Here is a 13,434-nt window from a genome sequence, read left to right as displayed (position 1 = left end):
TTCAAGCCAGCCATGTTGAATGCTGTACCAATATGGACTAGCTGTTGTAAAACCAGGAAGAAAGCTCTGCAAAGAATTTAAAATAAAATTTTGAAAATAATTCTAAAGCTTTCTCCCTGGTATAGTACAAATAAGTTACATAGAACATCCAATGTTGAAACATTGGAACAAATGTCAAATAAAATAATTAATTATTTCAAGCAAAAAACGTTGCAATCTTCTATTGTCAGGATTAATGCGTTATATATTTAGAAGTAAATTGAAAGCATTTTTTTCCTCTTATAAGCAGGTGAAATCAACTCACCTGTAAAAAATCTGAACTGCTACGGCAAATGAATTATAACATGTTGTTAACAAAATGTTAATAAAATCTTAAATTTGTTTTACCAAATTAGGATGATAGTGTTGTCTAACACAGATCACCTAGATATAAGAAATGAATGTAATGTTTGGAATGATACTAATAAAGAAATAGTTGAGTTTTTCGCAGTATTATGGGGATTTTTGTCAAGTATACCAAATTTGACAGCAAATTTTCGATGGTAGATGATTTTCCTGCCACCGGGAATTTGATCTCCACTATCTTCTTTTCTTCTATTATCAGGCCATCTGGTGAGCACCCAAATCCATGGTACATTTGGCTTTTGGATACGTTTCGTTTCCAGTCCTTTGTTTGCATAGGTCAGTTTTGTAATAAGTGTACATCTGATATGCATTAGAAGTAGTGATTCGCAAACTTCGTTCTTCCTTCCACGTCGCTGAATTTTGTTGGAGAGTTTGCAAACATACATCGATACTCTCTCGGGCGGAAATACAAACTTTGAGCTCCTCAAATATGCAAAGATTAGCTTCAAGTGGACCACAATCCAAATCCAAATCGACGATTGGACTGGAAAAGACTATTTGACTGCTGCCGAAGAAATGTTTTTCTCGTAAGATATGAAGGAGCTCAACGAGGAAGATGAAAGTTGTTGATCACAAATTTCCAGCATCAAAAATTCATCTACAGGTTGCACCCCTTCGCTGATTTGTTTTTCGACAGTAGATGAAACCGAGAATTTTCCAAATACTTCATATCCGATGGAGCTCTCAGGAAATACTAAAAATAAAAATGATTATCAACATTCAAATCGAAGTTGGTTAATGAAACTCATAAGTTACCTGTGGTAAACTCGTGTATTTTCGCTCTCATCCGTTGTCACATCCACATGATGGTAATTGTTACCTTGTTTTCAATCCGTAGATTGTTCTTGAAACACGGAATCGTTCAGTTCAGTTTGTATTGATTGTTGAAGAATCGCCCAACTAATTTTTACAATAGCAGAGTTTCATAATGCAGGTTACCTAGTACATATCCGATGTTGTTTTTGCTGCAATTTTACCTTTTGTGTTAAATCCGTCACGGTCAAAAAAGGCATAATAATATCCTTAGCTTAATTAAATACGTCTTACCTTGTGAACGACAACGGTTTATAGTGAAAATAACTTACTTTAACAAGTGATACAAAACTGCGATCAAGTATTTGCACTCTCCCTTTCCATCCTTGCAAGAACATAGGAAGGTACAGTCATTTTTAAGACATTATTATGCGGATTTCGCGACATGCGGTCTATAACTATGTTCAATGCCAACTATCAGCGTAGTGAAAAAAAAAAAATCGTTAGGTCCACTATCACTCTGCAGGTTTGATTGGCTGCTTCCATTGCGTCCTGGTTGCAAACATAGGGTTACAAAAATGCATCAAATCATAGTCCGAAATTAACTGTGGTCCCAATGCGTTCGTTTAATTTGAGTTTAGCGTCAGTTGTAACCCCCAGGTCTGAGATTTTTCTGGACTCGCACCAAAGGATCCGCGTCCAAAGTGTACTCGTTTATGACGGCACTTGTGGAACGGATATGACTTTGCACTTCTTACTATTGATCTGCATTCCATTATCACCGCAGCAGGCCAGTATGTTGTTCAGCTTATCTTGTAATGCTACTTTGATCTAGCTGTGATGCGATTCTGCGATATATTTGCAGATCGTCCGAAAAGGAAAGCTCAAATGATTTGATCACCAGGCACAAACCGTTGATGGATGAGTTAATTGAACTGATGAGGCGGGTCACGCTGTTCCTAACTTTATTAAACTGTTACTTAGATTTTCGTTTCACTTTTATTATTATTCACCCACTGCAGAAATGCTTGAATTGAAACGTTTCAACCGCAGTAGCCTGTCTCGAAAAAGGCCTTTCACAAAGTTCTCTTTCTTTCAAGGGTCATTATCAAATGGCAGAGAGTGAGACACAAACAAAACAACCCACTGCTGTCAGTCAGCAAAATGCTGTCAATTTTTCTCCACACAAGCTGTCAAAAGAGTTCTTTGTGTTTTCTCTTCGTTTGCTCCGTTCGTTTCAGCTGAGCAGGCAGACACACAACACACAGCAAATCCGATTTCTATTTCTCATTGTACGAAGAGAACTCTATCGGGTCGGTCGCGATAGTGCTGCGGTGCGCTTCAATTAGATAAATAGTAAAAGGAATTTGTGCATTTTTTTTTTCAAGTGTTATTTAAAGTGCGCTATTATGTTTTATGTTGATTACTTACCATTGATTTGTGCTTGACATCGTATGTGCTGTTGGATTGAAAGGTGATTCGTGAATAATCAGTGAAAATCTTGTATCGTGTGCCTAAATACCTTTGTTTGTTTTTGTTTTTCAACGTGAAGGAAGTGTCAGCTATTTTTGTACGACTACTTAGATCATTGTGTGGTTCTTGAAATGTTTTTACGGGTGGTGCAAATTCCGATGGTTGCTGAGACGAATTTCGCGATCGGTACTACGCCTACTACAACTGCAAGTGATGATTACTCATGCTTGTGGTTCTCTGGAGAATACGATGTTTGAGTGTAAAGTTGAATGCGATGGAAATCAATGATAATTGATAGTGGCCTAGAAAAATTTCCCTCAGACCTCCATACACCCAACGCTTTAGTGGAAAATTTATGGAGTGAAAATAGTTGGTTGTCGTGCACCAGCTGCTGCTGGAGTATAATAGCTCCGACCCAAAATATAAGGAAAACGAAATTATAGTGAGTCTTGTATGTGTGCTTGGAGCAAATAATAAAGAAGAATGACATGAAGCATTGAGCCTACTCCCCCTTCGAAGCGAGAGTGGTTGTTGTGCAAAATATTGAGGAGAAAAATCGCTTGCTACCTTGCCTGCCTGTTTGCGAAATTACGGTGCAAGAAAAAAATAAAAGTGAAGAAGAGGCACGAGCAAAAATAAAATGCTAATTGCTGTTACTTGTGCAGACGTGGGGAACATCAAAAGCGATACGCGTATGTGCGAAATCGACAACGGCGGAGACGAAATCATCATCGAAGGTGCAATAGCGAATATCTTGCAGAAATACTAGTAGGTGCATCTTGGGGCTGCAAAATGGCATGGAAAAGCAGATGCTGGCTGCCTTTTACTGGATGATTGCCGGCCCAGATTACTGCTGCATCAGCTTTAACTCATATCGACTGTCACTGTCACTGACCTACTCTATCTTGGCTGTATATCGGCCCGCTTAAAAGTTTCATTAAAGCCATCTGCTTCGAAACCCAGCAAGCGTGTCGTTCTGTTGGCGAAACATACAAAGTTGCAATCGTTGCTGCGTGGTAGGCTGTGTGAATATACCCTTTCTACTGGGCTGAAAACGTGAGCGGCAGCAGAGCAGTTCCACGGTCATCGGGATGGCGTCACTCAAGGTTGCGGTTCGAGTGAGACCCTTCAATCAGAGGTGAGTAGCGGATGGTGCTGAAGTTTGGCGTTTGACTGCGTTAGGGTTTTGCGATCATTGTTGCGAGCTAAGCCAGGATATCTGGTGCCACGTGGTTGGAGTACAAATTCTAGGAACAAGTATTGGATTCTAGCATCACGGAATACGATTGGTTTGACTAATAATTGCATGGTACGAGTCGTGGGCCTACCCAAGCAATCATGGAGCGCGATAATGTGGCATGATAGCAGTATTGAATGCTCACATACAGTGGTCACTTAATGCATGTTAGCTCTACATACGAATGTAATGCCATTATAATGCCAGAAAATTATTTTCACAAGTTGATAGCTTCTAAAGATAGGGTCTCGAAAGCTTATGAGACATATGTATGTGTGAAGTTTATCAGCAGCATTCTTAAAGAACTCTACATGATTAGGTATAATAAGTATTCTAGCAGCCATATTGCAACATACCTTAAAACTTAAGAGAGTATCATAACACTTTCGCTTCATTGTGTATGAAGCCTCATGAAACAGTGATAAAATTTGTTAACAGCCCAAATGTAATAAAAATCATGTTCAATTATATATTAGGTATTGAACTGTGCCTAACCATCTCCATTGCGCCATTTTATAACACTTTTATGCATTTTTTTCACAAGATTCTATTTGCATGGTTGAAATACTCAGCATTGGCCCCAACTGTTGGAATGTTGCGAGTATATGGTTACAAACATACCTGGAAACGTTCGCCATAATACCTTGCAAACCTCAGCACGTTTGTTTTTTTTTTTTCTGCGATGACGTTACTCCCTGTGCAACATAATAGCCAACGGACGCGGATTGAAGAACATGACGACTCTCTGGCCATATTATTGCAATGAGTAAGTCCGGCTCGACACCGACGTGTTGCTACTCATAGGCTTAGCAGTAGCAGACATAGTTTTCATGTTTTTGCCTCTGTGCATAGTTAGGATTTTTTTATAAAACCCAACAAACACGAGGCCAGGAGTAGAGCACAATCGGCTTTCGTTCAGTCAGCACAAATGTGCTTCTGTTTGCTAACTGAATAAAACGGTTTGTCTGGAAGCCTTCTGCATTTAGACAGTCGGACTTACATCGAGTGCCGTCATTGGAAGGTTATTCGAAAGATATGGATGTTTATCATCTTTCAAATAACGTTCAAGCGATCTCATTGGCGGATGAGATTGACGATAATTTAATATCTAACTAAAGGATGTACGGAATCAAATTGCGACACACACAAATATTTGGCAAAATTCGCACCTTCAACCAATCAACTTCAAACTTTTAGGGAGTAAAATTAAACATGTTATGAATATTTACCCATGTTTGTTTTATTTAATTTTAATTACATATCCAAATGCACGAACTTTTCTCTTCACACTACTCATAAGATCCTGTGCAATACCTGGATCAACTTTTTTTTTGCTTGGCAGTCCATTTTTTCTTCATATCTTCCTCCGATTTCACTTCCTTAGGATGCTTCCGCAGTATCTGCTTCATGATGGCCAGTACTTTTCCAATTGACCGCAGTTCCGATGCATTCAGGGGGTTGAGAATAGAGGGTCTTGTTTCCCGGACTCAAAAAAATCCCGGGATTCGAGATTTTATTTTTGAAAATCCCGGGATCCCAGGACAACAATTAAATGCTTCCAAAACGACTATAGAACGGCCGGAGCGGGTATTGAAGCAATTGTTGTTTTTATAGAGCAATTTCATAATAACCGAACCTGTTTTTGAAGGTTAAGTCGAATTAAAATAGGCAAAAACAATATCCTCTTAGATTTAATTCATCAATATTTCACCTATCTGCAGTTCAAGTCAATGGGCATTTATTGAAGTTTATTTGAAACGAAATTCAAACGTGATGCATAAGGTATAGGTATAGATGATACCAATCACTCTCAAATTTAACCAATATTATTTACATTCTTTTGTCATATGGAATCATCATGCTTTCAAATTATTAGTATGACAGCCACATGCATGTTAGTCCTGGAAAAGTGTAAGGTACGCTGGGCAAACTAAAACGGTTACGGTAAGATAAAATGGCATCGATAAAAATGTATTATGATGAAAAATTCAACAACCATAGCATTTTTAGACAAACGGAACTAACTGTAGAAAAACCTATGTATCGTAAAATATTTGAATATTTATGCATGCTGTTTCAAAGAAATTTAAATCATATTTTTAAAACAAGTACTGGTATTCCAAAAGATTTATTCTTAATGGATATATAATTTTTCATATAATCGAAAGTCGGTTTTCTGTTTTGGGGTAACTTTGATAATGGAGCATCACTCGAACAAAATTGAATGAATTACAGAACATTTGTAGGGCGTTGCATATCTTTAGGCGTTTAACCTTATATGGAAATTTCTGACTTAGATTACAAAAATGGTCCCAGTTTGTAAAAATAGTATTCGCTAAGAGTTTTGAGACCGAATTCGAGTTCTACTATAACTAGGCTATCAAGTATAAGTGACGAATTCATTATGACTTCATCAAATAGTGATCGTAGAATAGATTGTTTGAGAACATTTCAAAATTGCTAAAATCTTATAAATTATCCATATATGCATATAAATCCTCAAATGTACTTGATTCCAATGGAAATAGATTTAACATGAAGTGTCATACTAAAACTCTTTACTTTTGCATTAGTTTTGCTTAACATATTAACAGGAACTTTGTTATTTCGTTTAGTATGTTGAGAGTCTCGCATTATCAAAGTTACCCCGTTTTACGGTACTACAGTTTGATGAATATTACGTTACTAACATATCAGAAAAAAGTATATGCCTTAGTGGCCTTAAACCTCAATAAAAACACTTATTGAGTAAGCTAAATACATTAACTAAAATATATTTTTGCATCACCAGTCACCAGGAAAACATGAAGCTTGTTTTATGCCATTATGAGAATATATTACAACAGTATTTTCTAGTTCAGCATGCAATTTTTTTCACAATCAAACAATCAAATTCAGCACGGGATTTTCGAAAATATCTCGGGATTCGGGATTTTTAGATACCGGGATTTCCCGGGATTTTTATCCCGGGATTCCCGGGACAAGACCCTCTAGTTGAGAAGCTTCGGCACGAAATTGACCTCCTAAGTCTTGTACCATTCCAAAACCTCTTTCGAGCTATTGCACGAGAACAAATCCGGCCCAAATTCGGCCAGAAAATCATAGGACCATCGTGTGACCTTAGAAGAGGAAGTAGACGCTTTTGGAGGCATTCCTTTATGTACACCTGCCCATTTACCGGTCCAGTTGTCACGAATAGAGTTACATATTTCTCAGGAGCACATAAATGTGCTGCCGAGCCTCCAATAAAACCGTCTCTCAGCTCATCGGATTCCTAGTGTGCTACGCTAGACGGAGGCTCACGAAAATTCTACAAGCGCGCGCTAGGTGATGTGCTCTAGGGGACACTCGTCTCATGCGCTGCTCGGCGCCACGGCTAGCCATCGGTATCCAAGTTGTGAAACAACTGCTTAGTAACGAAGATCATCTACAACTATTTTCACCTCATTATGCAGGTGTCTAGATGGCCTACCTGATATGGTCGAGGACTCGCGATCCAAAAGTTACAATTTCGATCTTCATTGAAAACTTTTGTAGTCATGTCAATTATTGCGCTGAATTTTAAACAGCACATGTGACGGAGTGCATGAGACCGCAGTGAGACAAATCTCAAGAAAAATGAGGCACATCAAAAAAGATCTCACAATGTACAGAGCGCCCATGCGCTTCCAAGTAGAGTTACTGTGCACGTGCTATAGCTTTAGGTGCAGGAGCCTCATTGCTTGTAAGCGCACGGGAGCGCTGTACATCGTGAGACCTTTTTTGGTGCACCTCATTTTTCTTAAGATGTGTCTCACTGCGGTCTCATGCGCTCCGTCACATGTGCTATTTAAAATTCAACGCAATAATTGAAGTGATTACAAAAGTTTTCAACGAGGATTGAAATTGTATTGCTGTGTGCGTTTGAAACGCAAACTTCAAATGCGGGAACACCAAATGCGGTAAGATTTTTCACAAGGAAGGCGAAGTCAAAATTTGATTTTCTTTGCTAGGTTGGCCGTGATTTGGATCATGGTTGCTAAGTATCCTTTGATTGCTTTGTGTTTGATGCTCATTTAGCCAAGGTTTGCACGTCAAACGCAAACAGCAATCACTTTTGAATCGCGAGTCTTCGATCATATCATGTAGGCCATCTAGACACCTGCATGATGAGGCGGAAATAGCTGTAGAGGCTCTTCGTTACTAAGCAGTTGTTTCACAACTTGGATACCGATGGCGAGCCATAGCGCCAAGCAGCGCATGTGACGAGTCTCCCAGAGAGCACATCACCTAGCGCGCGCTTTTAGAATTTTCAAGAGCCTCCATCTAGCGCAGCACACTAGGATTCCGATGAGCTGAGAGACGGTTTGGTTGGAGGCTCGTCAGTACATTTATGTGCTCCTGAGAAATATGTAACTCTACTTCCAAGCAATGAGGTTCCTGCACCTAAGACTACAGCACTGCCCATAACTACATAACAGTCACATTCGACATTTTTGACAAATTGGAGTTAATACCATGGAGAGTCATCAAATGATAAATACATTCGATCAACTTACTAAAATCTGAGAATAAAATTAGATAAAATAAAATAAAAATAAAACTAGAAAATTCGAAAAAAAAAATACCAAGTTGTTTTGTCACATTGGCATTTGTAACCGCATAACAGTCACATTGAGATTATACATGAGCCTCATAATGTAGTAGCAACGAAATTTCTATCAGAATTATTTTCTGACTATTCACCCAATATGCGATATGAGCTGTACAACATTTCAGCCTCAAATAAGCTCTTTTGAATTCCTAATGATTTTTTGAAATTATAGTTTCCTCCCATACTGCAGTAAAAAGCAAACTTAGTATCCCATTTACTCAATGCCTACTTTTGTCGAATGTTACAAATTTGCAGTTATGGGCAGCAGCACGTGCACAGTAACTCTAGTCACGAATGGGGTGTTCCGCTTTCCACACCAGCAAACAAATCATTTACTTTTTGGCAAACTTTATCATCCTCTGCTTTCTAACGTCCTCAGGGACATCGATTTAAAACAAGTAGATTCTACAGTCTAAAAGCCTGCATTTTCTATAATTCAAAGGATTTTTCGGCCCTTTGGTTTTTTGTATGTCGAGTTTGAGTTTGATCTAAACTTCAACGGTATCCTCTATTCTAATGTGCTGTGTGATCATTTCTGAAAAGCAAAACATGTGTGAATAGTCACGGTCTTCAAGAATTTCGACGTTTACACGGATTTGTAGTGGTTGCATTTTTTGTGATTTCAACGGGAAGTGGAATTCCAATGCTTCTGGACGGTATACTTAGGATTTCTAAAACGGATCCCAGTGATCCTAGTGGAATCCTTAGTGTGGATCAATGGAATTTCTCATCTGGATCTAGAGGTTTCCTTGCGAGAGCTTAGATATTTCTAGCGGGATGAATCCTGGAGATTCCTATTTTGTATCTGGAATCTGAACATTCCTAGCACGAGAGTCCTCAGGTTTGGAGCTTGTTTAGAGGGATTTTATCATTCACTACTATCCATCCGATCTAATTAAAGCTGTAGCAGTATACGACAAACAGGCTCTCATGGTGTGCTGCAAATCATGATTATTACAGAGAGCGATAAGTGAGAGATACTTTCAATTTTCTCAGGATTCAATCCTTGGTCTTGGCGAATCTCAGTAGGATCCTGAGGATTTATAGCAAGCTTCTGAGAATCACAAGTTGAATTTGTAGGGTTTTAGGGCAAAACGGCTCATTTTAGTGACCGGATCCGATCCGAATAACTCATTTAAGTGAACCGGATTTTTTGAAGGGTTCAGTGGCTCAACGGCTGGCAAAGGAAGAGCGAACGGAAAGATGAGCCTGTTGCGTGACATGCGTCGTACCTTTCGTATCTTTCGCTCTCCGACTATCACCAAAAAAGAGCCACGGATCACTCGTTCTTTTGAGTGATCCGGATCTTTTGAACGGCTCCGATTCTTTTCGCCCATCTCTAGTTCAAACCAAACTACTCGAAGTCTGCTTTCCAGGATTTTTAGGACCACATGCGTCACGCAAACCGTAAATCGAGCATCACTGACCTAGAGGATACAGAATTGATCCCTAGAAATAATTAGAGTCGGTGTACGCTTAGTAGATAGTCCCCTATAGTCGCACTGTTGCCTTTTTACGGTCGTTTTGCTATAAATCGTTGTTGAAAATTGCCAATTTAAGCGTAACTTACGCTTGATTTGGCAAAACAAGTACATTCGAGAGTTTTTATATAACTGGGATGTCCCGGGAATGCGATGCTCTCGAAGGCTTGTGTGTCACAATAAACTTCATGGTTTTGCAAAACAAGTTGTTGCAACCAAACTCAATAACTTCTGAAGACACTGCTCAGCTCCTGGGGTACCATGCCCACACAGTTACGGATCACCCACAGTGACGAATCACTGGATGACTCGCTCAAAACATAAAAGTTGACGTAAAACATATTTTTCCCATGTTATACTATTTGTCATCTACCATTTGTAATGTTAAACACAACATTCAACCGCTAATTTAAGATGTATTTGACAAATGTTTAGTTGGTACCACACAGCTATCATTATATGGTTGTTTTCTGTAAGAAGTGCCGTCAGCGTTCGTAAGCTCTCACAGGTGGTAAAATCTCAAATTTTATAGCATAAAACATGTTCGCTCGCTTCGATTTAGTATGAATTCATTTTTGGAAAACATTTTTCTTGATTGTTGATTCTAAATACCGAATATTAGCACTTCTAACTAAGGATGCATAATATGGACCAGGAAATGATTGTTTACCACGGTTATGGATCACTTCCAAAGAATGTAGATTTCTGCCATTTTAAGCATTGGATTCGACATTTTCAGACAATAGCACTAAGGATAAAACTAATAAAACATCAAGGTTTGTTAATTTTATTCTTTAGCAAACAAAAATGGGTGGAAAACAATGTGGAAAACTTGATGTGGAGCGAAAACAGTTCATGTCAAAGTTACTACAATGCAGTATCACAAAAAAAAGGGCATTTTACCCTTATTTCCAGCTCTAACACTCCTATTTTTTTGCAGTAATATGTGACACATAGTTAACTTTTGCTAAATTATGCAATACAGATACATTGAGTTGAAAATCTCTTAATTTTGCGCACTGATCCGTAATATGTCACAATTTGATCCATAATATGAAAATTGATCCATAATATGGTTTTCAGAAACCGATACAATTTTTAACTTTTATGCACTCCTATGTAAATATTACATTCAAAACAGTTTACTAACCGATGTTCCAATTTGAAACGATTCAATTCGTCACACGACCATTATGCCAAATGGTCATTATTCCAAACGACTTTATGCCAAATGACCTTATGCCAAACGGCCTTATGTCAAACGATATTGTTAAAACATGTCTACATTCCTTCAAATATTCTCCCAGGTTCTCAAGATTACCTCACTAGATTTGGATGTCTCCAAATATTCTTTCATAGATCACAAAATAAATTACATCAGCTCTTTATACAGAAACATGTACAAAAGCTGCTCAAGATATTTCTCGATAGGTTATTTTCCGGAATTTCACCATGAATTCTTCTAACTTCCGTAATCTGGTAAAGTGACGTACCGTAATTCGGGGTGTAGTTGATCAGTGGGAAAAAGTTGATCATTCCTGTACCCACATATACAAACCGTGCAGAGAGCTATGATCCGATTTCAATTATCACAATTTCTGTGATGTCACTTTACCTTATATCTGCTCTTGATGTTTTGAAATTCGTTTTCACATTCAAGATAATTATACCGTGTAAAAACAGATTTTTTATTAAATGTTTGATGAACTGTTGAAGGGTTCTTCTCCAAACAAACAACAATTGTCAAGGCTATAGAAAAACACCATTTAAATAAACTAATTCATACACTTCAGATATGTTCTGTGAACTCAGTTTAGAGTTTGGATTGAAGATAAAATTTCATTTTCAGGGAAAACTTGTTCTTGTTGTGAGCGAGTTGCTTCTTCAAAGGAAAATTGCATACATTTAGGCGTTTAATATAATGTTTTTTTTTTGTAATTTATAACATTCAACTTTAAAATTGACCAAATTATCAATTAGTTGTATGATTTTTGAGACTTGATTTAGATTTAGTATATCGCTTTATTTTAGGAAAACTATCGCAGTAATTGATCAACTTCACCCCGGAATTAAAAACTCAACTTTTCGATTTCTAAAAAAATATTTTTATTACTATCGTAACATTTCGTCAAAACTACGTTTGTATAATTCGATAAAATTCAACTAGTACAGGTTTAAAAACTATTTGGATGACAATGCATGAATCCTACACACTTAGATTTTTCCCACGAGCTCGACTGTGCGAATCTCGGTTTCCTGATTTTAACCGAGCCTCAGCTAACAAATTGTCCGGTTACTTAGCAACGAAGCACGATTTACTGATACTCGGCTTTTATTTGCAGAGATCCCAGGAAATTTGTTTGCCGGCTACTCGGCTGTGCGGATCTCGGTAAAAATTAGCCGAGACTCGGCATTCTAAATTAAGTGTGTACTAGGATTTATAGATCAACTTCACCCCATTTTACGGTAAGCATAATTGAAATTGAAGGCACATTTTGGGTGCTAGAGCAGGCCTGCTCAACGTACGGCCCGCGGGCCGCATCCGGCATTCCGCCTCATTTTGTACGGCCCGCGAAGAGTCTCAAGCTCCTTTTCATAGCTAGCCGTTTTTTAGCACTACTAACTAGATGTTCCAGCATTCCAAGGCTAATTATTACAACTATAGATTATTCAATTTCAAGCTATTTCATTTTGAAGATTCTTCACCAAAGTGTTTTGATGCTTCTAAATGTGCTTGCTTTCTTAATTGTGTAGAAAAGGTTTATTTTCAAAAAAAATTGAGGAATAAATACAAGAAATATAGTCAATAACTTTTTTCACCAATATATGAACAAAATCAATTTATATCAAATTCGAACAAATGTTTTGGACATAACGTTTAAGGCCGAATATAATCTCGCTGAATCATCAGGTGGATTGTCGCAAACTCCTGAGCATGAATTTCATACAGAAGAACGATTATAACAAATCTGGACAAACATTTGAAAAGGGCCTTTTTTTAGAAACGTTGCTGTTGAGCCCTTCTTAGCCCGCCCACGCAAACTAACATAACTATCAGAAAGATTGGTGTTAGCTCTACCTGATAGTGGTATTGGTGAGCGTGATCGAGTTGAATTGGGCTCAACAGCGTCTTGCAAAGCCAATGTTTACCAATGTTGATGTGCCCTTTTGATATGTTTGTCCAGAAATATGAAGCAGATCTAAAGGAAGATTAATAGTTTATAAAATTTAATACAGGGTTCTCACATAAATTTAAGATGAAGATGAATCGAAGCCAAACCTCGAATTTTCAAGAGTACAAATCTAGAGAACCAGTCACTGGTCACTCGCTGGTGGTGACCAATCAATCAAATTCTCAGTGCAAACAGTTGTCTGGTTTTATACACAGAAAAAAGTCCGTTCTCGTATCCGTGAAGCAAAAACACACCGTGAACTACTTTTTGGATTTCATT

The 13,434-nt window shown here is 38.0% G+C and overlaps 1 protein-coding gene and 1 long non-coding RNA gene across 4 annotated transcripts in view; one reads left to right on the top strand and one right to left on the bottom strand.

The window, feature by feature from the left end:
- Positions 1 to 943: 943 nt before the first annotated feature.
- LOC110674604 lies at positions 944 to 1,634 on the bottom strand. Of its 2 annotated transcripts, none has more exons than XR_002499033.1 (3): positions 1,491 to 1,634; positions 1,162 to 1,370; positions 944 to 1,099 (listed from the first exon to the last, which is right to left on the bottom strand). It is a non-coding gene; the product is annotated as an uncharacterized LOC110674604 (long non-coding RNA). The 2 variants fall into 2 exon arrangements; XR_002499032.1 differs by having other exon boundaries at positions 1,162 to 1,344.
- Positions 1,635 to 2,434: 800 nt separating this feature from the next.
- LOC5580293 (kinesin-like protein Klp98A) overlaps positions 2,435 to 13,434 on the top strand; it is a 114,686-nt gene continuing 103,686 nt past the window's right edge. For both annotated transcript variants that reach the window (XM_021857387.1, XM_021857385.1), the window contains exon 1: positions 2,435 to 3,769. In XM_021857387.1, the coding sequence (XP_021713079.1) occupies positions 3,723 to 3,769 (47 nt within the window). In that variant the 5' untranslated portion in view covers positions 2,435 to 3,722. The remainder of the gene's footprint in view (positions 3,770 to 13,434) is intronic.

The sequence above is a fragment of the Aedes aegypti genome, chromosome 1, assembly GCF_002204515.2.
Source record: "Aedes aegypti strain LVP_AGWG chromosome 1, AaegL5.0 Primary Assembly, whole genome shotgun sequence".
Taxonomy (NCBI): Eukaryota; Metazoa; Arthropoda; class Insecta; order Diptera; family Culicidae; genus Aedes; species Aedes aegypti.
This window is presented reverse-complemented; position numbering and strand designations above follow the sequence as displayed.